The 27,908-nt window shown below is 37.1% G+C and overlaps 1 protein-coding gene across 1 annotated transcript; it reads right to left on the reverse strand.

Moving 5' to 3' along the window:
• Nucleotides 1-3,487: 3,487 nt before the first annotated feature.
• Nucleotides 3,488-27,908, reverse strand: LOC149546427 (Duplicated homeodomain-like superfamily protein). Its single transcript, XM_089791204.1, has 2 exons — nt 26,181-27,908; nt 3,488-4,453 (listed from the first exon to the last, which is right to left on the reverse strand). Exons 1-2 carry the CDS (start codon nt 26,582-26,584, stop codon nt 3,967-3,969), a joined length of 891 nt encoding a protein of 296 aa, XP_089647330.1. The 5' UTR covers nt 26,585-27,908; the 3' UTR covers nt 3,488-3,966.

Raw genomic sequence — 27,908 nt, forward strand, 5'->3', positions numbered from 1 at the left:
AAATGAAGTCACCATAAATTCTATTATGCAATGTTGTCATGGTGTCGCACCATGAACCATATCAAAGGGTGGATCCACCATAGCTACTCCCAGAGGGTGGAATAAGAGATTTTACCTCAACCTAGTAAGCAATGTATAATGAGGGATTGTACATTGAATTTTCCCTTCATGAAGAATAGCTCATGAAGTAAACATGAGCCTTTTGACCTCCTCATCAAGGTTACTCGTCAAGATTGTCAAACTCCCTCTGAATGTTAGATATTAGCCTTCTAACTTCCTCATCCAACGTTTGCATGTGATGGATATTCAAACTCCCTTTGGATATTGATTCTTCCTCTAGAAGAACTATAACCACTTTAAAATATGTGCAACCAACTCAGCCTCATGGAGGCAAGCTATGACTTCATCCTTCAATCTATATGACTTTTATACAACATCCATCAGTATTTTTTTCTTGAATGTTTCTTCTATCAAGGAAGCTTACATGATCTCAATCATAATATCATGTTCCAAGAGACTTCTTATCATTTACTATGACTCCCATACAACTGAAAGTGTAGGATTCAATACTACAATGGACTTGTCATAATATCATTCTTTTAGACTCCCTCTGAATGTTAATACCACCTTTTCAAATAGCTGATCTAGTTAATTTCCAACAACGAAGCCCCATGGCAGCAAGTTATTTTCTTCATTCTTCAACATAGAACTTCATCATATGAATCATAGTCCTCTAAATACTATAGTTTCCTGGTTACTAGGGAACTCATCTTGACATGATCCTCATATATCCCTTTTCTTCCTCCTCTATCACGAGAGCATACCCTTTTAATCTAATCGGTAACTTGATGGAATTTATATTAACTCCATGTCGTTCATTTCCCATCTGGTTACCTGTCGGTCCCTTATACTGACGTGACATGGGATTGGGTCCTTATGTCTATCGCAGTCATAATCAAGCTCCATCAATGATTTGTAGTATCCTTTTAATACTTCCAAACTTGGCTGTCATAATTTCCCTCAACCAATCTCAAAACTGGAGATAATATGTAAAACTATTAACACCAGCCATTTCGAACAGCTTTTGACCTAAATTACACAAGATAATTCATATCAATAGTCAATAGACAAATTTTGGAACTGTGTTCATTTCATTTGATGATAATTCTCTCCAATTACTATTTTTCACTTTAAAAAAAACATTTGGTCCACATCATTCGGTAGTAAATATTTAGAGTGGAAGCTCGTCTAACTCTTTGCAGCACACTATCTTCAACTTCTAGAGGTTTCTCAAGCCACAGACACCTCTACTGTCATGAAGAACATCACAGCCAGCAGCTTCTATTGTCTTTAATGTTGGTGGCAAGGTTTCCAACTCTCTTAAATCTTTACTATCTTCAAGAATAAGAGTCTCAAGGAAGGGACAGCAATCTCCACAAACTGAAATCTTCAACACTTCCATGTTTTCTAGATGTATCTCCTCGACCATAGGAGTCATTCATATGACATGGCTTTAAGAAATTTCCTTGGGTTCTTATTCAATGTGGTAGTTATGCAACGCGACAATCATCCAATGAGACTCTTCAATCTGCCAGCAAGGCATCTTTATCCAATAAAATACGATATACAAACTGAAATCTGAGTATATGCAGTTTTCCGCATGTGACTCAAAGTTAAATTATTGGATAATTTTGGCATTGTAGATTTGTTACAAGAAGGCCTGGAGTCGCTCGCTCTGATACCATGTTTAGATAGATTTGTTACTGTTGTACATTGATTGCACTTTATATCTGCAACTCGAATTGTCGAACTTCCAAGGAGAGAATATTAATTGATTCCTATATATCTCTCTTGGCCATTTGATATTGGTATAAGTATTGTCTCTAAGAGACATGTCATGAAAGGACATGTCTCCACAATGTGGAGCCGTGTCTGTTAATGGCATGGCTCTTCATTTAAACAAACAAACTTAGTCATAACCCAGATTAGTTAGTACTTAACCAGTTTTATTATTGCAATTCATAGATCTGCATTGAAAGTGAATGGATCAGTTGCTCGATCCAAATTATAATCCAATATTAGTATGCTCAATCATTGCTTGGTCAATTCTACGCATGTATATCAGATCATTACTCGATCTATACCAAGAGACTAATATAATCTGCAAATTCAGATTTCAGTATACTTACTGTGATATATAGAGTTTTGATTTAATACAAGAATGATTTCTTTGTCTCCAAGGTGTATCAATACAAGCAATCATCCTTATATCTGACCGAAGCTACTATGTATCAACACAAGCCAACTCATAGGATCACAAATTACCAATCTATTAGCTCATCATTTCCTCAAGCTCCATTCTCATACTTGTCAACAGATTGGGTTACACATGAATGTACTCCTATTTTCTTTTGGTCCCCATGGGTAAACAAAGAAGTGAGAAAGGCAACAACATTTAGCCTATTTTTGACTAATTGTTATTTTCTTGTCACACCAAACATGCAAGTCAACAACCATCTAATCTACATTTATGAGAACTAAATGATTGAACCAGATTTTCTTAGTGCAGTTGATAACAGGTTTACAAACTAGAAAAAGTAATTGATATGCTGATCTGTGGGTGAAGATCTCAATGTGAATACTAGGTTTGTACCACTTGAAGCTTTCTCAAAAAAAATTTAAAAACATGGCAAAATAGTATTCTTCTAATGTGTCAACTTTTGACATTTCTAACATTTGTATTTCTCAAATTAAAAGCCTATTTGAAAGTAAGAACAACGATGTAACCATCTGAAATTTGCTAGAAATTGAATCACTAGATCAAAACTGTATGTTAGGTACCATGGCATTCAAAAGCATAGCTGATAAGGTGTTCCAGCTCAGATAGAATCTACTTATTAAGTAATTTGAATATCTAATTCATATTTATGTAAAAATGCTTTTGGACTCAACTGTATTTTTCTGTCGACATTCCAACTGCACTCAGAGATCCAACTCTCCCTTCCTGATGATGGATCACTAAGTGTGATCTGCAGTGTGAGTGAACAGAGAAATATACAAGTTGAATCAAAAAGCACTCTTGCATTACTTCAGGGACTGGAAAACTCACGCCACCAAAGATTGATATTCATTATTACTGCATGACAAATCATGTAAATCATACGAATTAAATATGAATAGAGGCCAATGGATATTTTAAAGGCAATCAACCACTTCATTTTAGCATACAATAAAGTCAGTTTCACATCACATTTCATTCTAGATGAGCACTAACCTTGTCTCAGTTCATTTTCACCTGTGTGTATTGCTATTGAGCACATCTGTTGTCACTTCACTGTCATATACCATCAAAGGAAAGCCCCGGGCAAATGAAAACAGATAATTATGTGAATAAACGAATACAATATTTAACCGCTTATGAAACATAGGACTGAACATCAGCTTTGCCTTTCAACACATGAAACAACACAAAGATGAGTCACATGCAGAACAAAACAGGATGCCTTGATTTATATAGGTAATGCCAGATCTTCCCTCATGTTACAAAGGTCAATTTCATTGCCCAACAAATACAACAGAAATCATCAATTGAAACATCATTTCAATGCATCGTCAAAACCAAGCATATCAAAGTTGCTTACATATTTGAGATTACCAGTCTTCACTAAGACTTACCTCATCTCTTTTATCTCCGTCTGTTTGAGAGGCAAAATAAGATCATGGCCACCAAATGTACTAACACCTGAAAGAGCTATAGACAGGTCCAAGTCAAAATAATCATTGCACAGAAGAACCAACTGAAGTGCCATCTGTGACATGCATCCCATTTTCACAAGAAGACTCAAGTTGAAAAGCATGTTCATAAATTTCAACAAAGCAGAGCTCCTCTCCTACTATATTATCTATGGCCTCAATTGTCCAAAGCATCTTCAACACCGCAATAGCTCTTGAGCAATGGCACGGTAGTTATTGATGCATGGTTGGCTGTGAAACAGGATAAGCAACAGGCACAACATTCATTGGAGTACCAGGAACCACTTGTCCAGGAAGAGCTCCCCTTGCTACATATGGTACATGTCCAGAAGGAAGCATAACAGGAGTACCAACAGCAGAAACACCAGATCCAGAAATAGGTTGGCCAATGGGAGGTCCATATACACCAACATTTGGCAAGGCTGGTTGAGGAGAACTCTTGGCAGATTTTCCTGTGGCTCCTGCAGATCCATTAGGTTGACCTGTGATAGGTCCTGGTGGTGTTGAAGTGTCTCCCTTGTCCACACTAGTAATATCATGAATACTAGACCTCCTCCTGTCCTTATTAATTGAATTCAAACGAATGAAGTATTTCTGAGCATGACTAGCCACCTGAGTAGGAGTTCTGGATATAACAAAATTCCTGGAAATACTTCGCCAATCACCTTTCCCAAATTTGTCCAGTCCAAGCAGAAATAACCTGCTTAAGAAAGCATCCAGAACTCATGTTATGAGAAAATGGTATACTTGAAGGCTTCTTATAATCTAGCAATTTGCTTCCCCATTCTTATTTTATAACTTCCATTCCAATATTTTAATATTCCTTTTACATCTTATTTCAAAGTGCTCTGAACAAAGAGCAAAATAAATATGGATAATTGTCTACATTAACTGTATGGATCCAGCCACCCTACACAATCTATGCATGATAAATCCTGTCCAGGGAAGACTATAATTGTCCAGAGAGCATGTAAATTTAATTTCGCATTGACTTGTCAGTGTTAAATCAAACAATTGTTATGCCAAATCAAATCATAGCAAAAGCTTTATTTGCCAAGACCGTATACACAACATACAGTAGTTCGTAAAGAAGCAATACATGGTAAAAGCATAATAACCAGTTGGATAGCTATTGACTAGCAATTAGAACAAATATCTAGGAAAAGAAAATATAAACTAAATCTTACAATTATATTAGGATAGAAACTATGAGCAAGGATCCAATAGCAACCCTTAAATATTAGATGAAACACAAGTCAAGAAAAGCCTAATTCCAGCCCAGAATAGAATCAAAATCTTTAATCTATCAATATCTATTTATTTTTATTTAATGGCTCAACTGTTACTCCCAAAAATGGTGACACTGCATGTGCAACTACCGGTCAAAGACAAAAAGGCATTCATCAAAGAAAACTGGGAACAAGTAAACTGTCAATACTTAAGCATAACTTTTCCAAATGGAAACAGGACAGATAAAATGTTAGAAGGAATCATGGTTCTAATTTGGTAAAAAAATTTAAAAATAACTTTCCTGTAGCACATAGCATGCTTAGCCTTGCTCTTTGCATCATGTCTATTACGTGAAGATAAAGACATATAACATCATAGATAGTGCAAGTTCAGATGTGGTAAAGAAGTAACTGTCCTGTGGCACACAGCATGCTTAAATTTCCTTTTTGCATCATGTCTATTACAAACATATAAAGACAAACCCTAGTTCAAGATATTCTGATGCAGGATCTTTTATATTTTAGATGTAAACTTAGAGAAAAAGAAATACCCACAACTATCAAGTTTACCTTTCAAGAATTACTTTTGAAAAGTTTTTCAATGATTTTTTCGAAATGTCTTCCAACTAAAACCTAATCAATTTTCTTTCATCCCACCCTCTTCGTGGTTTAGGCAAATCGAATTTCCCACTCAATGTAACCCTAGGAATAAGAGACGGGAATGTTGCATTTTCCAATTGAACCTGGAAGGGGGCAATATGGATAAGCTGTTTCAAAGCCACAATTATATTATCCACTCTGTGTGACATTACAATACAGAGAACTGAGAGAAGACATATTAAAATGGAATAAAATCCTCTAGTTAAGCTTACATTTAGACTATTTAGTTAAGAAATCACAAAGAGAACAACCCAATGGGAGTGTTGCATCTTCCAATTGAACCTGGAAGGGGGCACTATGGATAAGCTGTTTCAAAGCCACAATTTTATCATCCACTCTGTGTGACATTACAATCCAGAGAACTGAGAGAAGACATATTAAAATGGAATAAGATCTTCTAGTTAAGCTTACATTTAGACTATTTAGTTAAGAAATCACAAAGAGAACAACCCAACGGGAATGTTGCATCTTCCAATTGAACCTGGAAGGGGGCAAAATGGATAAGCTGTTTCAAAGCCACAATTATATTATCCACTCTGTGTGACATTACAATACAGAGAACTGAGAGAAGATATATTAAAATGGAATAAAGTCTTCTAGTTAAGCTTACGTTTAGACTATTTAGTTAAGAAATCACAAAGAGAACCCAAGGCATGGGAATTTACAACATACTTGCAGTTACTGCTATATACATACATGAATGCATTGCCTGACAAAGCCTAACAGATTTCTAAGTGTTTGAATTGCTATGGATTTTGATCTACAGAGGACCTCATAAAGTGACTTCATTTCAAATGGTTAGTGTAGATTTTCAACAAATATACATGCAAGATTTTTGTTTTTTTTTTCAAATTTCTCGCAGTTATCTCTCATTGATATTAGATTTATCTTCTAAACTGTGACCCTGGGTGAAGGTATCATGGTGAAGTCCCTCAAAGCTATTTATTGTCAGCCCTATGCTGTATGAGTTTGTCAAGATATAGATAACAAGGGCCCTAGAGGCCAGACAAAGTTTCTTGCTCAAATTTTATATTTTGGCAAATTCATATGTTTAAGAAGGCGGGCAATTATTCACGTTTATTGTGTGGAGTCAAGAAATTTGTTTTTAAAATATATATTATATTTTGCATGATTATCACCATCTTTAGAACCAGAAGTTATCTTTTCAGGATTTGATAGATGTTCTGTTATTTTCCCAATAAATATCATAAGGTGAATTAGCATGGTATAATTCACTTGGTAAAAAGTATAATAGCATATCCCATTACAAGTTTATAACTCTGTCATTATATTCATATTGCAGTTTTATATTGCTTAACATTATATTTTTTGTAAGAAGGTAACTATAAATGTTTGAAAAGATGTAGATTATGAGAGAAAAAATTCTGTTATAAGAAAAAGTTAAAATCTGCTGTTGATGATCATCTCTAAAGGGGACTTTGTTGAACCAATGAAGAGGACCAAATGGTAGAGATCAATGAAGCCATCCTCTAGATATACATGCACAAACCCAGCTGAACCAAATCCATGTAAGGAAGCAAACGTGCACAGAATCGCTTCCTACACTAATCTTTGAGAGGACGATTATGCAAATTCAACTAACTATTGCAGAGATCTCAAGAAATGCATAACGAGATAATCAAAATAACAATGAACTCATAACACAATGATTACCATGGGGAAACCCTTCCAGGAGAAAAACCCCACCCTCCAAAACCCGCACAATGTATCCTCAAATCTGGAAGATTACAATACACTTGCAATGCAAGTTCTTACAGGAGCGCATCACCACAACTCGAACTCGGACTCGGACTTAGAGAGACTCCTTCTAGCACCAATCTTGCAAATTAAACTCGATGATTCAAACACCTCCCCAAACCCTCCTTTTATAGTGATTTGCCACTTGGAAACCATTTGTGGTTTTACAAAACCATGGGCAAAACAACCATGCCACATGTTATCCACTTGTCATTTGTAACTCCAAGAATAGCATTTTCGTCCATAATTTTGTCCTCTAGTTTAGACCCCCATAAAAGTCATATAATGAGTTGTTTATACTCTAAAAATAGTCCTTCTATATTGCTCTAGAGACAAGACACATTTTTAACAACTCATACACCTTTTTCCAACTCATAAACATGTGGTAAACTACCACAAACAAATTCTAAGATTTTCTAAAAATTTCTAGAGTTTTCCGGAAAAAGCTTGCAAGGTTGAGACACAATTCTCAACATTTTCCCACTTGTCGGACACCTTGCACGAGTCAAGGGATCCACAGTGTCATGGACTTAATTGCTAGGAGCCGAGAGGCCCATAGACTCCAAACACCATCTGAACTTCTCTATGCTCACGGGCTTAGTTAATGCATTAGCAACATTCACCAAAGTCTCCACCTTTTCCAACTTCACCTTGCCATCCTCGACCATATCTCTCACAAAATGATATTGTACATCAATGTGCTTGGTCCTAGCATGAAATGTCGAGTTCTTCGCTAGGCTGATTGCACTCTGACTATCACTATAAATTGTCACTGTACCTTGTTTGAATTCTATATTAGAAAATAGTCTCTTAAGCCAGATATCTTCCTTGCATGCATGAGTAGTTACCATATACTCTACCTCAATAGTGGACAAAGCGACCACAGCTTGTCGCTTGCTCATCCAATTGATTGCACCAACAAATAATGTAAACACATATGCAGTGGTGGATCTTTTTCTATCAACATCGTCAACCCAATCTGAATCCACATAGCCTTAAATATCCAGGGAATGCTCATTTCTTGTTCCATGAAAACATATTGAGTACTCTGAGGCACCCCGCAAGCATCTGAAAACTCTTTTTACTACATCCCAATGTGCTCTTCCTGGATTAGACATGTAATGGGAAAGTACTACCACTACTTGGGCAATGCCTGGTCTTGTGCAAACCATAGCATACATCAAACTTCCAACAACACTCTGATACGGTACTCGACTCATTTCTTCCATCTCCAATGGGGGATGAAGGACACTGTGAGCTAGAAAGCTTTGTTCCCATAGTAACAAGAGCACTAAATGGTCTAGAATCCTACATATTGAATCTTCTCATACTCTGACCTAGCCAAAGCTTTCTATTTTGTCTCTCTTATAATCTCCATTCCCAGAATGTACCTTGTTGCACCAAGATTTTTCATTTCAAACTTTGCTGAGAGCTGAGATTTTAATTCTACAATCAAACCTTTTCCTTTGCCTATAAACAACATGTCATCAACATATAAGGCAATAACCAGGAAATAATCACCATCAGACTTGTAGTATATACAATGATCAGATTTGGATCGCACAAATCCCAAACTCAATACATATGTATCAAACTTTTGGTACCACATTCTAGGACTTCGTTTTAAACCATACAAGGATTTCTTCAATTTACAAACCAAATGATTTTTACCTTTCACCACAAAGTGCTCTGGCTGTGTCATATAAATTTCTTCCTCCAAATCTCCATGAAGGAAAGTTGTCTTCACATCCATTTGCTCAACTTCTAGATCATAAGCTGCTGAAATAGAAAGTAAAAAACGAATAGATGTCATTTTTGCTACAGGAGAAAAAATTTCACCATAATCAATTCCTGCAACCTGGGAGTAACCTTTTGCAACCAATCATGCTTTATGCTTCTCAATGCTTCCATCTGAATCCATCTTCCTTTTGAACACCCATTTACAACCAACAGGGTTACGTCCTTCAGGCAATGGTACAAGGTCCCACGTGTCATTCCTCTTAAGAGCTGTCATTTCTTCTTCAATGGCTATTTTCCAGGACTCTAAATCATTCATACCAAGAGCCTCTTCTACAAATTTCAGTTCATCAATATTAGCATTCAATGCAAATATACACCTCCAATCATCACGAGAATATCCATACCTTTCTGGTGCTTTCCTCTGTCTACTAGAGCTTCGAACAAGATCTGGTTCAGGTTCATGATCAAGTTCTCCCTCTTCCTCTGATGATTCAGAACTTGTAGAGCTCTCTTAACAACTTGTCTTTCTAAAGGCCTCGATTCAACTTTCTCAGGTGTAGCAGGAAGTTGAATCATATCTTTCTTTTCTTCTATCTGTTCCGGCTGCACTGTAACAGAAGAAGGCTTAGTTTCTCTAACTATAACACTTCTGAAATAAAATAACTTTTGTGCAACAGGATCCCAAAGCTTGTATCCTTTCACACCATAACTATATCCAATGAAGATACATTTGACAGCTTTGTTGTCCAATTTTGTCCGCTTCTCCTTTGGCACATGAGCATATGCCTCACAACCAAAAACTCTCAGATGTCTAAGTGAAGGCTTGTGGCCCGACCATGCTTCCATTGATGTCTTATCAACAAAAGCTGATGTAGGAGACCTATTTATTAGGTCGCAGGCAGTGGCTACAGCTTCAGCCCAAAACTTTTGTTCCAGTCCAACTCCACTCAGCATACTCCTAGCCTTCTCCATCAAGGTCCTGTTCATTCTTTCTACAACTCCATTCTACTTAGAGAATACGGAGTTGTCTTCTCTCTTTTAATACCACAATCTTTACAAAATGTGTCAAAATCATTGGAGCAATATTCACCGCCATTATCAATTCTCAAACACTTTATCTTCTTTCCAGTCTGCAACTCAACTATTGCTTTAAATTCTTTGAAACGACTGAAAACTTCAGCTTTACTTCTAAGAAAATAAACCCATGTTCTTCTACTGAAATCATCAATGAATGAAACATAATAAACTGATCTACCAATAGAAGGAACATCAATTGGACCAAATACATCCGAATGGATTAGATCCCAAATACATCTGAATGCATGAAGGCTTATGAGAACTTGAGTAAAACTAAACGCGGTTTTGTTTACCATAGATACAATGCTCATAAAAATCAAAATCAAGATTGCAGTCATTCAACCCATCAATTAAGGTTCGTAGACCTTTCTCACCTATGCGGCCAAGTCTCTGGTGCCATAACATAGTCTTCTCTGCAGGTAACTTTGATTTAGTAGATAGAGCACCCTTGGGTACCCAAAAACCATGACCATCTGTTGAAAGAGGAACCCTCTCCTTCTCCAACAAAGTAGTCCTCATCACAATCTTATCAGAAGCACTATTGCACTCAACCGTGCATGCATCAAGCCGGTACAATGTACCCAATCTGCTTCCTCTTGCTATTACCATAGCACCTCTCACCATTTTCATACCTATTTCAAAAAACTGTACATGCACACCCACATCTATTAGTTTGCTAACAAATAACAAATTCCTCGCTAGTCCCGAGATATACAAGAAACCATCAAATCTTCTAATTCAACCATTAGAAAATTTCACACAAATACTTCCACAACCAACAATATCAAGAACTGAGTTATCACCCAAATAAACCTTACCACCATCAAACTTTTCATACTTACTAAACCAAATTCTATTAGGGGTCATGTGAAAAGATGCACTAGAGTCTATCAACCATGCAATGTCACCTGCATGAATGGCCAAGGCTGTGATGCAAGCATCTCCATCTTCCTTCTTAGACTCAAAATTAGAATCTTGCTTCTTTTTCTTTTCCTCTTTGTAGTCCTTTCGGAAGTGTCCAGGTTTGCCACAATTCAAGCAAATCACCTTGAACTTATCAGGAGATTTTGATCTCCCCTTATTCTTGGACTTAGAATCACCTTGAACTTATCAGGAGATTTTGATCTCCCCTTATTCTTGGACTTAGAATGGCCATGCTGCTTTTCACTCTTGCCTCTTTCTTTTGGTCTTCCTCAAACACTCAAAGCCTCTTTGGCATTCAGAGAGACATTCCTTCTCATCTCCTTAGAAAGTAGAGAACCAACAATGTCCTCCATTTTCAAGACATTTGAAGTCGTCCCTATGGCCATAACAAGGCTGTCCCATGAGTCTAGCAACGTACATAGCAATATTTGGCACCTTTCTTCTTCATCCATCCACACCTCAACTGAGGTCAACTGGGTCACCAACTTATCAAAACTTTCTAGATGCTCAAAAACCTGTCCACCTTCTTCCATTCTCAACGAATACAACTTCTTCCTCAAGAAAATCTTGTTCACAAGTGATTTTGCTTGATAGATCTCACTTAGCTTCTTCCAAAGCTTCTTCGCGGTAGATTCTTCATGGACATTAATCAATTTAGAGTCTGCAAGATACGATCTGATGAGACTTTTAGCTTTTTTGTCTCTCACATCATACTTTGTGGCTAAAGTTGGATCTGTGGGCCTCAATTTCTTTTCATCGACTACATCCCATGGATGTCGATCAATCAATAGATCTTTCATCTTCAACTTCCACATTTCAAAGTTTGTGCCAGAAAACTTCTCTACATCAATCCTCCCTGATGTGCTTGCCATCTTTGCAATCTTGCAAAACAGAAATAAAAACCTCTGCACAAGCTCCCACTCAAACCTTGATTAGCTCAAAAAACGTTGTACCCAACAAATAGAACCAAAACTAGCCAGGCTCTGATACCACTTGTAAGGAAGAAAAGGTGCACGGAATCGCTTCCTACACTAATCTTTGAGAAGACGATTATGCAAATTCAACTAACTATTGCAGAGATCTCAAGAAAAATGAGATAATCAAAATAACAATGAACTCATAACACAATAATTATCGTGGGGAAACCCTTCCGAGAGAAAAACCCCACCCTCCAAAACCCACACAATGTATTCAATGCAAGTTCTTATAAAAATGCATCACCACAACTCGAACTCAAACTCGAACTCAAAGAGACTCCTTCTAGCACCAGTCTTGCAAATTGAACTCGATGATTCAAACACCTCCCCAAGCCCTCCTTTTATAGTATTTGCCACTTGGAAACCATTTGTGTACAAAACCATGGGCCAAACCATGGGCAAAACAACCATGCCACATGTTACCCACTTGTCATTTGTAACTCCAAGAATAGCATTTTCGCCCATAATTTTGTCCTCTAGTTTAGACTCCCATAAAAGTCATATTGTTTGTACTCTACAAATAGTCCTTCTATATTGTTCTAGAGACGAGACACATTTTTAACAACTCGTACACCTTTTTCCAACTCATAAACATGTGGAAAACTACCACAAACAAATTCTAGGATTTTCTAAAAAAATTCTAGAGTTTTCCGGAAAAAGCTTGCAAGGTTGAGACACAATTCTCAACAACCCAATGGAAAAAGATGGGACCCCCCGACTCCAAACCCAAAGAAGCAACATAAGAGAAAAAACATTCAGAAAGCTATTACAGTGAACTGTAAGCAATATAAATGCTATTCCTCACTCAAAAGATTATATTCATTTATAGAGATCCTTTAAACAACTTCCATTGCAGAGGAAAACAAAGAATTGCCAATCCAGATGCAGTCCTAGTGCTGATAGACCTGAGCATAACTTGTGGTCATGCATGGTTGATACAGTGGGAAGTGTGGCCAACACTAGGTCCATTTTCAGGCCAACAAGACTAACTAGACAAACATGGTGAGCCACTCCACAATATTCTTAACCAGAGAATGCCTGTCACTTGGGAGGTGGCAATCCTGGATTGCTTTCTTGGATAACTCAAAGAAACAGGCATTGAATGAAATCCTTGATGACAATCTGCTTAGGAATAGATATCCTATACTAAAGTTGCACGGAGACAGGGGTACTTGGGTACTTCAGAGACAGGTACGACCATTGAAGATTAAGTACGCAAATTGAAATGCCATAGAATCAGCCTATCGAAGTTTCTCATTGATTAGTGACTACATATTGAAATGAGCTTGATAAACAGAAAGCTAATAAGCAAACAAAAATCAGAAATCTTAATCAGGGTCCTTAGCTATGATGCTCTCCACTGAGTAGCCCAATAGGTACACGATACAGAAAACGTGTAGCAGTACCTGGTGTGCATCCCAGGGGCATGGGTATGAGTACACATACAACAATGTCCTATGGTGTTGATGCTCTGTGCTGGCCGCCAGCAGTTTATTCTTGCAATGCTTGCGGCAAAGTGGAAAATAATTGTATAGTGGGATAGGAGGGGTAAGCGGGCAGAGGTGGTCAATGTAGACATGCCCTTTAATCTGCCCAACCATGATTTGAGTGTCACAGTCAAACTGTAGAGTTCTAACTGCATCCAAAATACAGGGGGGCTCAAAGACATGATCAAGCTTTGGTTGAGATGGAAAATTTCTCCAGAAGGAGGGATCGATTTGACTCAGAAAGTGGTCAGACCGAGAACCCACTGGAAGAGGAACCCACCTCAACAACCCTGCATGCCTTTCTGGGCATATGTGATTCTGGATACCCATGAAATGGAGAAGCATCCAATACGGTAGATACTTCACCATAAAAACCCCAACAGTTGCCATGTAATTTATTGTTGTCCCTCTAATGTATACAAATGTATGATGGGGTGTAGCAGCTAATACACAATGTAAAGCGATAATCGCTTTGCAAACATTTACAATATAAAGTCCTTGCATAAAAGGTAAAACTGGCAAACAACAATTTGCTATCATATAACAGGCCTAGGTGGCAGCATTGTCAGAATGGGGGGAACACCTTCAATCAGGAGGCTAAAATTGGATTGACCGATCCCAATAGGGATAGCAATGTGCTTAAGCTCAGTTACCGGGTACTGCTGTTTAGGCTAGGGTCCTGGTACTGGTACAGTTTTGGTACTGGTTCTTCCGGGGTACTTCATGGGTTCTCTGTGGGTCCTTCATATAAGGACACACTGTGAACATGGGCACCCAAGAAGTACCTCAAATCGTAGGTCAGTTTATGTATGTATTTCTGATTTGTTCATCAGCATGCTCTTTGTATCAGCTTTAGATAGTGTCTTGCAACAGCCTGCTAATATTATTCAAGTTAAAATTGGTCTACGTAATGCCCTTAGTTTATGACAGTAGTGAACAGCAACCTACTTCGATTCATTTTGAAGGTCAGGAATTGATTTTATTTTTATTTGAAGATCTGAGTATATTACTGTTGATAGATTTGTATAACCCAGCCAATAGTTATGTTTGTTGATCATGTTCGGATATATGTCAATTTGTAATCATGTAATCTGAAACTATATTAGTAATACAATTATTTATTTATAATTTTGTGGAGAATATGGATTTGAGTATCACTGTTCTTTTTGTATTTGTAACTTTGATGTTTGGACATAAATACATACATATATGGACAAACCCAAATCCGCAAGGGGGGAAAAAATGGTCGTACCCACGTACCCGAACCCCGTATCTATACCCGAACCAGGACCCGAATCAGCAACTTAGTGCTTAAGGAAAAAACTGACAAAAGTGATGGGCCACAGAAAAAGGAGACTAGAGAAAGTACAGGGATTTGCTGGCAATTTTGACAAATGACAAAGGGATCTATAGATGAAAGTGTCCCCCCTGGAAAACATGGGACCACCAAAACATGCCAGATAACTTACAGCCAATTTAGCTGTTAGAGGTTCTATCAAAGAGAAAAAGAAGACGACTATTCTTTGGACGGATGACGAGGGAAGGAAAAACCCATAATGTTAAAAGATTCTACAGATGAGGTCCAGGATGGAGGTAGTGACGGCACTTAATACATTTCAGACAGTCTAAAGGTTGTTAATGAGGAGACCCAGGAACAAGATGATGCTATCTTTAAGAGTTGTCCAAGGTGTCTTGCACTTTCTGAGGAGGTCAAGATGTTGAAGAATAAGGTGGATTTCCTGTTGAACCAGTTTTCTAATTTGAAAGGATCAATAAGGAGTGTGGCTAGGTTTGGTTGCAGACTGATGTATCATTGTATGGCACTACCACTACGTTATGTCTAGTACAGTGGAATGTTCATGAGAATGATGAACGGGATAAGCACAAGCTCCTCAACTTCCTCAGGGAGGACTGGAATAGTGTTCTGCACAGTACTAAAAGTGGTCCTAGACCCCGGCATTGCCCAATCCTTTGGATGTACTCTTTTGAGGAGTTTGTGTTTTATTTGTTTTGCTGTTATTCTCTGCTGTTAATTGCCCCTGCGTGGGCTGTCAGTCGGTTGTTTATCACCACTCCTTCACTGGTTGGTTGAATGTTCTTTTTTTGGCTGCTAATGTATTTGATGTAACTGGCTTGCTGAGTCTGTATACCCTTGGGTTGTTGTTTAGTAAGGGTCAGTACCCTGGTAATGCTGCTTTATTAGTCAAAAACAATTTGGCACTTGCTATCTGAGTAAATGCCTAGAAAGATGAAAAAAAATGAAACAATAGTTCATAAGGCAATAACCTGCCAACCTTAAAGAATCAGAGCCCGTCAGTAATGGATGATTCAAAACATAATAGCATTGAAAACACGAGCATATATTATAATCAATCATGATTTAGGAGTTCAATTAACATGGAAATGTGTTCCATGTCTAGATGTACAGATGCCAAGCGCATTGGAATGTTCCACAAAATAGCACTTTTACAATGGAAGACCAGCCAAGATACAAAGATACTACAAGAATAGATAGGACAAAACAGACAGATAATGCATGCTCTCGTTAATTAGTTGGTTAGGAATTGTTCACTTTTGTTTAAACTATAACTCTTATGAGATTCTTTAAATTGATACAAATTTACAATAGAATATGTAAGCATGTATCTAGGCATATTAGTTTTTGACCAGGTACAACAACATCTCACACCATTTTATCCATAAGACTTGAGTGCAAGCACCACTCAGTGCCAAAAGCACATGAATTGACCTCAATTAAAATCAGACTTATTCCAGTACTGTTATTTACATAACACCCCAGAAGTAGAACATCCAAAATTAGGGGATACAATATAGTTCTGAAGGGCACATGCTACAAAATTAGGGGATAACAACATAATTCTGAAGGGTACATGCTACAATGAAGCAAGATGATCCCAATGAGGGATAATACTTGGTACAATATCACCAATAGTATGCAAACAAACAATAATTCCCAAGAGCACATATTATAATATATGAATAGGATTACCAAAATGAGACCTAGTGCTCTCAAATTCAACCAGAAAAGGCCAACATACGTATGATAACCTCGTCCCAAATCATCATCTTATGGGGACTATGTTTATATAATATAATTGCAACCTTAATCTTTTACTCTTAATTAAAATGGCCTACCTGTCCCTGTACCCCAAGATCCGACCCCAAACCCCCAGTAAGCAATCAAAATATAGTCACGCATCGAAGGTTTAGATAAATAGAAAGTAAAGAATCCAATAAGATTCCATGAGCATGCATAGTTGAAAGAGCAAGAATCGACAAAACCTACAGTACAATTAGAAAGTTGCATTACTGCAGACAAGTACAGAATGCAAAGACATGAAGAATTACCCAAATGGAGTGTAAAAACAATCACCTACAAGTTATGTAGGCTACCCATCCATTACATAAGTATATATTATCAAACACACTCATCCATGTTGCGAGTTTGTTCCATCAAGACACAAAGCTACACACAAAAGCATGCTTATATATTCTTTGATACCACCGGACTGACATGTGTGGGGCTACCATCACAATCTTAGATAAGCTTTCCCCTTATGTTAGAATGGCCAATACATTTTAGTAACTTCCCTGCTTATTCTAGCATGTGGGTATCTTTCAAAGCAAAGACATGTGCTAATTCTATGACTGTTCTCATAAACTCTTCTAGATCATGATGTTTGGAGAAGAGAGGGATCTTTTAGGGAGGTAAAACACTTGGTCATTGTTGATCTGGGTAGATTATCCAGACACAATTCAAGCAAATGCCATTGCCTTGTCCTTTAGAGGATTAGATTTGTAACTTTCCTCCAAATATGAACCTCGCATCTAATCCCAAGAATCCCGTGAACAGCACCAGCACATCAGCACTACAGAACAAAACATGGGGTCTGCATAATAACTGGCACTTCATCTTTCCATGTCCAGCAATGGTCAAGAAGGAAGGTAAATTAAAATGGTTGGAACACAAATGGCTTCTATAACCATCCATACAAATAAAATTATTTTCTTCATATTTCTTTCCACTCTCCTTACAACAGTGAGAACAAAAGAGATCGTAGGGTAGGCATAGCTAGGAAAATAAAGAAGCATACATCATCCATAAGTGTATGCTATGTCCAAAATGCACAACTTAATATAGTTTTCCATTCCAAAAAAGTTGTGTTCATACAGTAGAGACATATTTGGAGGCAACAACGGCCATTGTAGCTAGTGATTTTCTGCAACATAGATGATTTGAAAGAGATTGTGACAATTTTTAACATACAACCTGCTTCTCCGGCAGAAAAAGAGTTTTTCTCAAGTCTTTGCTCAAACAAAACTTTACACCAAAAAATGCTCCACATGTGACAACCTTCCAAAACTCAAAAAGATGATTTGAGAATAGAGGTTCACTTTTATTTTTCTAGGTGGGCCCATATAAATTGTAACTTGCAGGCCAATTTACAAAGTGGGCATATTCACAGATATCCTATAGATACTAAATTATAAAATACACCTTGTTTGCGGAATGCCAAGTTTCCGTGTTGTCCTGTTTTCATAAAGTCACTAGAGGTGATTATTTCCTACAGAGGTAAGCCTAAGTGAGAATTCAAATATGGATATTGCACTCAATCTAGCATTTGAATTTATATCAAATGAGTACCCAAAACAAAGAGATGTAGATATTGCCTCCTTGCACATTGACACCAGCTAATAGAGCCAACCTAGACATTAATCCTTATGTACTCCTTTTTGGGTTTCAATGATGCTGATTTTTGAAGTTATTTATTCTATGCACTCCAGACACTCTCTTGGAATGTGTGCCACTGTCTGGATTTGTAAGAATCTGCCTAAGGCAGAGAATAAAAATGTCAAGATCTAGAAGCTCGCTCAGTTGATAGCACAAATATGAGAGACAAAATGATATGATTGATTCAATATTGATCAAATAATAATGGATACACAATCAATGAAATACAGTGCAGATGTGGCAGAATATATCAGCAATGCATGTTAACTAGGAGTGATGCAAGTGATAACCTATCAACTAGATAATGGTTAAACATATGTCCACCAAAGATGGATCATCCTCCATTGTACAAAAAAGTATGTGCAACAATGAGAGGATGATAATGTGATAAAAGAAATAGATGAATCTCACACACAAGGAGGTATGAGATGACAAGTAACCCACCTCAATTAAATTTCTCCAACACCAAGTGCTAAAATGAAATGTAAACTCCAATGTGTCTACATAACAACTAATATGCAAATGCATTATCCTAAATAAATTTAAGTAAAATGTAATTAGTAAAATTTAGTTACACCAACAACCCTCCTTGAGTGCAACTTAGGGGAAAGCACTTAAGCTTACAAAACTAAAAGACAATGCATGATGGGTTCCAACAATTAGACCATGTTAGGTACCCATGTACAATATGAAAAAACAATGCAATCTCTTATAAAGCAGAGAATGAGGGAAAACGTCATGGGAAGAAACCCTCCTCTAAAAAGAGAGATGAAAATAAACAAAATGCATGCATGGATGGAGTAACCAAGACCCCCACGTTATGACATACATCATGTATATGCAAAATATAATCTCCATATAGGAGAGAAGTGGATGAGAGACCAAGTACGCCACCCCCCCCCCGCCACCCAAAAAAAAAAAATTGTAGAATGAACATGTGGTAGATGTTCCAAACTTGATGAAGAAATTGTTCCATGGGTGTACGTACCCATAGGAAGAAACAAAAGAAAAGGGGCACATATGAAGCCTCCCAATCTGTAGGAAGAAACCTCAAAATGTATGTAGTCTTTAAATCCTACGCAAATGTCCCCATGTCAATACTAAAAAGCGCCTCATCCAAATCATGTGTACTAGGCCACTTTGATGAAAAAGACAAGTTAGGATCAACTAAAGATGAATGTAGAACATGTGTTGAAGACTCAAGTGTATCCTTTGGAGATAAAGTGACCTCCTCCAACTATTGTATCAAAGTATATATCGTCATGTCAACCTCAAAAGAATGATCAAGTAGAGAACAAAGATGAGGATCAACATGATCTCTCACAACAACTAGAGAAGGATCACCTTCACCAAAGAGAAGATGAATTTCATCAATATTGTCTTCCAAATCTACAATGTAGAACTCCACAGACAAACTTGCAATGTCTATCAAGTGGTCAAATTTGTCATAACGGAATATTGGTGCAAGCACTAGAGTAAAATTGATGTCCAAATGGTCCTCGCATGAGAAAGAGGAATAAGCCCTATGATGTCTGCATGGACGTCAAATTTTACATAGTGGAATGTTTCTAAAATGTAATAAATTAATACAAAATGCCCTTTTTCATGTTGTCGTGGCACTATAAACCACAATTCCTCTGAGATCAAAACACCTTTGTCGAATCTCGGTGAAGTCAGGAGTCAGGAAAGTCTGGGCATTGGCTAATGTCACTATTGATGAGCTTGGATCAAAGACAGAGATCTGTGTTGATAGTGTTATGTCATTGATGCTTGGGGTGCCCTAGTCGGTAGGAGCTGCATTTGAGGCTACATGGAAAGTCCAAGTCAAAAAAGAGACATCCAATGTGAGAAGGCTCAATTCCTAGCGGCACAATGTATATCAAATCGGAAGTCAATGCTTCACTGGAGCTATTGCAATGTCTTTGTCACCAAGTGTGTTGCCCAAGGGACACAACTTTGACAGTGGGCTAACCATTTAGAGAATGAATGCCTGCGAGCTCAACATATGATGACTTGTCAAAGATCAAAGCAAGGGATGTTGGTGTGCAGGTCAGTCACAGTGTTGCTTGGAGGGCACGAGTAATGTCTCTCAGTGCGTTGAGATCAAATCTGATCTCAATATCCTTCACTAGCAACTTGTCGAAATTGGGAAAGTCGGCTTGGGAGAAAACACGTGAGGCAATGGATACTTCTAGCAACAATGAACTCAAATGTCTGATGTTGACTCGTGCTACAATTTTGAAACCTACATTGAATGATTGTTGACCGAGCTAGCTTAATTGTATGTGCTCAGTTTGAATGAATGCAAAGGGACAAGGGTGCAGATCACCTACTTGCAAGGTGGAGGCTTGGTGGCTTGCCGGTGATGAGTGGTACTCTTGGGCGGCAGTGGGAAACAACGCAGTGGGATTAGTCCCACATGCATTATGGATAGAGAAAAAAAAAAATTTAAATTGTTGCCTTCCTCCATTATAAGCAAACAGTTGTCTCACTATTAGACCAATCGGGTCTTGTACAATGCCAAGTTGTTCTCTTTATGCGAAAATCCTTAACAAATGGCAGAAGGCCGATTCAGCCAAAGACAATATTTCGCCCAAAAAAATACATAATCTGAAAATAGAACTTAACAAGAAAAATAAAGTAGATCAAAAAATTTAAAGTCCAAAGAAATGAAAATAATTCCGAAAATAGATTACCCAACTTGCAAATCGGACTACCGAAGCCTGATTAGCAAAAAGCAAAAAAAAAATTGCCTCTAATTTGACTTTTGCCCAATATAGGCAAATTTATAGTCAAAATTCACAAAAACAACTACCCAAACGCAATGGTTGGGTTAGATCTTGCTCTAAATGCTCCCAATAATTGTTGCACCTCCAAAATTGAAGCATGTAGATCTCCAATGGCTATGCAATGAAACTCGTATGGCTCTGATACCATGTAAGAATTTGTCTAAGGCAAATAATGAAAATGCCAAGATCTAGAAGCAAAATTGATAGCACAAATATGTGAGACAAAATGCTATGATCAAATGACTAATTCCATATTGATCAAATATAATGGATACCCAATCAATGAGATACAATGTAGATGTGCCTGAATATATAGGCAATGCATGATAACTAGGACTGATGCAAGAGATAACCTCTTAACTAGACAAGGTGTAATCACATGTCCACCAAAGGTGGATCATCCTTCATTGTACAACAAAGAATGTGCAACATGTGCAGCAATGAGAGGATGATATGTGATAAGAGAAATAGGTGGATCTCACACACAAATAGGTATGAGATGACAACTAACTCACTTCAAGTGGATTTCTCCAACACCGTGTGTTAAAACAAAATGCAAACTCCTATGTGCCTACATAATAACTAATATGCAAATGCATTATCCTAAGTAAACTTCAGTAAAGTATAGTTAGTAATATTTGATTACACCAACAGAATTGTATTTATACTAATTTATGGAGTTACATGTTTCGTACATCCCAGGAAGACATTGTCCAGGTTGTATTACCCTACCAGTAGGGTGCTTTGCTTCTGAGTACTTATGACAATGTGCCCTTAGTTAAATCAGGTACCATTTGATAAGGGTACATTACCATAGGACCAAAAGCAGCCCACTAGTTAAATGATGTAAGCTAATCAGTGTCATCCTTGGTAGATAAAATAAGCAATCTTATAAATTTGCAACATATTAGCCCTAAAAACAACACAGAAGACCAAGTTTTAATTTGGCAACATAAATGATGAGAGAGTATCAACATGTATTGCATTTGCATCACCATTTTGCAACAGATAAAAACCAAATGGTAGACCCATATGCCCATACAACCGCAAAACAGGCCCACTCTACTCCAATCATCATTACACAGTACACAATCACACAATATCAATTCCAACATGTGTCCAATTCATGATGCACATCAACACTGTTTGTCATGCAAATCTTATGGAACTTAATTAGATAATATTTAGCTGCATTAAAGCATATAAGTCAGACATCCATAAATTTAACTGCACAACCTTATTACTTCCCCTGCTTATTTGTAAAAGCAGTGAATTTGATTGCTCTATTTCATTTATTTTTGTACTTTAATAGCTCTTTTGAGCAAGTTAATTGTCTAATTATACCTAGTTAGTGTGTTTCCTGAACTCATTAATATCATTCTTACCTTGCCTGCTTCCCACAATGGTTGTTGACTTGTGCCCTCTTTTCCCAGGTCCTTCTCCTAAGAACATTATCAGACTCTGTATGGCCCTCATGCAGTAAATTGACAGAGATGATAACCACCTGCTCTCAACTCTGGTGCAAGTTACAGATACAATCTCCCTTGGCTCCCTTCTCTCGGCTCTACCAATGGTTTTACATGGCAAGGAAGACTTCTTTCACAAGATTGATTTTTCACTGTACAGCTTACATATGCTTATATCTTGGCCTATTTAGTGTTTACCAGAATAAACTTTCATATCACGCTTGATTGAAATTTAAATAATTTTTACCTCTTGCTATGTTTTTTGCCACTTTTGGTAAGCTATTGGAACATATAGTTTTGAATTTTGACAGCCTACTTTGGTTTTGGACGAAAAATTAAACAATTTCTTCTTTCTTACATGTATCAAGTCATATGTATCATGTGACGTTGAAGATGTAAAACTAAGTGAAATTCACAATAATATATGGGTAAGGAGAAGCACTAAGCATTTAAACTGAAGAATATGAGTAGTTTTTTAAAAAAGAAAGAGCAAACGGGATGAGAATGAAGTATGTTCCTTGTCTGACAATTAATAAACATAACTTATGTTGCCCAAGAATATGCAAGTAGGAACCATACTTGACTGGAAATATGTTTCCAGTAATGGATAAGGCTAGGGCCCAACATTGAATATTTTCTGTGATATATATACATGAGACATGCGAGAAAAATCGAAAAACGATTGCAAACAACACAGATAAGGACAGGAGGCAAATGCTGTTAAGAAGTGCAATGTAGATATATCACAAATTATTATTTGTGAAATACAGATATGCATATTGAATGTTTCTTTATACATGGATGAAAAGAGTCCATTCACTAGACCAAGTTCCAGTTTAAGTTTTCAATGTTTTTTCTTTGTTCCTTGGAAGGTTTATGAGAAACTTTTGCTTAATATATCATTAATTATTATTTGCGAAATACAGATATACATATTGAATGTTTCTTTATACATGGATGAAAAGAGTCCATTCACTAGACCAAGTTCCAGTTTAAGTTTTCAATGTTTTTTCTTTGTTCCTTGGAAGGTTTATGAGAAACTTTTGCTTAATTTTTTCTGAGTGCTGAAAATTCTCATAAAAATCTTCTAAGAATTCTCTTCAATTTGTTGATGAGTTTAGTTTCAAAACATTTATAGGATAAAGAACCTTTGTTCCGTGATTTTTATTATGGCAAGAAACTCTTGAATAACATTAACAAACAGACTACAAATGTCTCCTACCAATTACTTCATTGTATCAAGAAAAGTCACACTGAGTACTTGGTTCTTGCATTATTCTATGCTTGCTCCATATGTAGACACTGGCCTATTTTCAATTTGGAATTGCTGCCTAAAAGATGTAAGCATGGTCGTTGAAGACTCTGAAACCAAAGTTCATAAAAAATCACCTAAACAGTTCCATCAGTTTTACTCAGAATCCATTTCTTATGTTTTTTTAATATATACATCAGAAAGTAATAGCAGATTGCTTAAAAATTATTTACTCCTGGCTAACCTAAATTTAGCATCATTAGGAATATGAAGCACTGTTGAAAATTTAACCTCTCTCCATAAACCCATAGTGAATATTTGCTGTAAACTTTTACAGAAATCTGTGTGTATGTGACTTTTCCCACCTTGCCCTCCCAACTACAACCACATGCATCTACAACAATTTGAAGTCTCATTTTAATACGTCTACGTAAGAATTTTGTACTGATCAAAGCCTAAACTTTAGGAGCAAAACTGTATGCACCAGACGGAAGACAGTGAATTAAATGCACAATTACCAAGTAGTGGACCAAAAATGTCAAAGACAAAAGCATTATGAAGGTATAGAGTATACAAGGTGTCAAAATATAAACATAGATGAATAAAATAATAGAGGGTGTGTGCTGGCAATAAGAAAAGATACAGATTATTTTGGAACCACTAACAAAAAGCAGAAAGATTCCTTTGCTTGAACAATCTGAAATAAAGTGTGCAAAACACCTTCCCAAACTGTTCAAGTTCAATTTGAATTTCAAAATGATAAAAAAAATATTAGCAGAAAGTGATTGGCAGCAGCTTCCACATACATCAAATCCTACTGAATCCAAGCACAATTGAGATACTTGCTCAAGCATAATTTGATTTGCTTATTTAAAGTTTATGATACTCGAGAACATCATTTGCAGGATATTAAGTTGTAAAAGAGGGTTTAAAGATTTAGAAAACATAAACTTACTGATTAACTATTGAGTTCTTATTTACTGGACAGAATCCCATGGCAGGAAGTTATTCTTCAAAGCTAGCTATCATGAGTGATATGGGAAAAGCAATTAGATGAGCCACATCAAGCTTTTTCTCTGCATAAGCAAAGCTACCTACAACAAGGTAAAAACGCTAACTTTACAAACTAAAACATGAGGCTTGAGTGGACTTGTCCCTGAGATGCTTCTGAGCAATGCAAGACCAGCTGATAGTTCATCTTGGAACATTTTGAAATTTATATCTGCTGTATATAATCCTTAATATTATAGCATGGCCAAATCCACACAATGACATTCACACATGTCCAGAGATTTTTAGTTCTGCTCCTCAATTTGCAATAAAGGATACTAAGGCATTGTTTGAGCATTTGCCCAACTCATTAATGTCCCACAAAAACATGTTGTAGAATCACTATATAAGTTCTTCAGACTAGCCATAAGGGAATCATTCAGAATCCAAATTTTGGATGCAGTTGGCATGCCTGTTGTGCAATGAAGTATATAAACCTACATTACCTTGTGCTTCCTTGGGATAATATCCAGACAAAAGTTCAAACAACGTACACTGCTTTCATTGCACAACTCTTAGAAAACCACTAACAATAAACCAAAAATATCATGCACTACTGTAAATAATTCATTCGTACTATAAATCTGGCTCAGCCCTGGTCTTCAGCTAAAGAGAAGCTCAGATTTCCCTACCCAATCAAAAGCATGAATTATAAGATCAGCTCAAGATTGGGAAAGGCTTTGTAACTTGGGAGAAGCTACTATGTCTTGTGATACAAAAAAACAATTCAGAAGAATATGAAATCTACAAATGCAAATAACAAGTTCCTCTTGCGATAATGACCCACGCTCAAAATTTAACAGATTTAACTCCCTGTACGGAGTGGTATTCCCGCTGCAGTAGTTGTGCAGAAGATTTGGCCATCAATAAAGCCAATAGCAGCAGAATAGCAAGATGCCTCACTTCTCAGATAGTTAAAAATAATGTCTGTGGTAAGAATTTGTATCTGGGCAGCCTTCCTCCCAGGAAATTAATGGGCCATAAGACAATTAGGAAAAAGAAAAATGGTGCATATAAAATTTCAGGCCAATCAGAAAAAACCAAGCTACTTTCTTTGATAGAATCCCGATTTGTGTTAGTTAATGTTACTTCAGACATTGAAATATTGATGAATGTCTATAAACCCAAAAGAAATATTTATAAACTCAATGTATTCCCTATAATGCTTGAAACAAGATGCGTGCCAGAGAGATTTACAATACAACTACCAGAAAACATGAAGTACTTACACACTGAACTAAAGGAATTGAAAAAAACAAAAAAACCTGTGTTCTTCTTCGGTCCAAGCAATCCCTTTTCGGCGTTCCTGATCTGCTTTAGAACCACCTTTTCCTGTTGAATTTGTATCCACGCTCTGAAGAGATGCGTACTGTGCTCCTTTCTTAGTGCCACACGCTCCGAGGGCTTGCTGGTCAGCAACAACTCCTTCTCCAGAAGAAATATAACGAGGAAGAGACACCATGCCGGCATCAATAGACTTGACATCTTCAACCAGAAGTTCATAATGATTTTTTATCTCCGTTGCATTTTTTCCACTAACTTTTGCAGCTATCTTTTCCCATCTCTCTTCACACTCCTCAGTAAACTCTGCAAGAGCATTCTCAAATGCTTTCTCCTGCTCTCTACTCCACCTGGAGTTTGCAGGAAGATCTGGGGAAGATACTGTCATTTACCCTTAGCCTCAAGAATACTTGGTCTTACATAATACCCACTTCCAAATTCTGTATATAATCCGAACTATTTGCGCTAGGGCTGAAACAGAGCTCTAGAGACTGAACCCAAACTCGGAGTACTCAACTTGATTGTAACCCTTTTGCGTACGAATAAAATCCAGAAGATGCTGAATAAATAGTTCGAACTAATAATCCTATCATGAGTTAAAAATGATCACTTAACAGCATTTAGGATTAGAAAGCGCAAACTCTCTGAAATAACAAAGAAGACAAAAACCCTATTATAACAAGAGGAACAATCAATGTGCTCCTAAACTCAGTTAAGGGAGCACAAAATGCTTAACTTTTGGTAACAGGCAATAAACAAATGCTAATATTAATGACTGGATAAATCCAAAGACAGATCTATCATTCAATCTCTGTAAAGAGTAATAAATCAATTTCTGCCTACAGGAAAAGGACTATCTACCCCCTCCAACACACCAATATATGATCTAACCAAGCTTAAAATTTTCGTGGGTTCCCTTTCGTATGAATGTGAGCGAAACAGACAGCTTGTGTCAGACATACTACACACCAAAAAGGTACTGTACACGAGAGCCCACATAACAACCAATACCTTCTGAAAATACTGCATACAGACAGGCGCAGAAATTTTAAAAGATGTTACAGCAGTAATGTATGGGCTCTGGAAACTTCTTTAAGCAACAGTTTGTGTATAAACGCGACCATTCGAATGACTGAAGAACCCAGCAGTGATTTAGTTGAAAAACCAACCAAAAATAGGAAGGTCTGAGATCTTCAATTGTAATTGTTGTAAATGTGAATCAAAATGCAGAGTGACCCAACTGTAAACAGAATAGCAGTTAGAAAACTAGTCTGGTAAACGAGAGACTCGTAATACCCGCAATTGTAAATGACCATGTTTAAGAACCTGTCCATTGAGGCCGGCAATGAGACAAGAACTCGAATTCACTCAGCAAAATCATTGCTTCCCTGTTTTTTAATATGATAAAATGGGATAATAACGAGATTATTGGTTCACAACTGCTAATACATCCAGAATAAGGAGATCCCAAAAAAGGTAATGATGTAGTTTATTAAGAGGATATACAAAGGCCCGGGATGAATCATGGATTTGTTTTTTCAACAATAACGGAGAGTACAAAACCAAAACTATTGAGTGCCCACGTTAATCCCTCAGTGTGAATCAGGTAGGTCCGGGGGTCATGTTAAAGCCTGCCGAAAAATCGAAAAATCAAAATAGAACGAGCATGCTTTTCAAACAAATGGCTTTGCCAAATCAGCTAAAATGTATTT

The sequence above is a fragment of the Cupressus sempervirens genome, chromosome 7 (assembly GCF_028749045.1).
Source record: "Cupressus sempervirens isolate cs-2001-9-10 chromosome 7, ASM2874904v1, whole genome shotgun sequence".
In the NCBI taxonomy this organism is placed as follows: domain Eukaryota; kingdom Viridiplantae; phylum Streptophyta; class Pinopsida; order Cupressales; family Cupressaceae; genus Cupressus; species Cupressus sempervirens.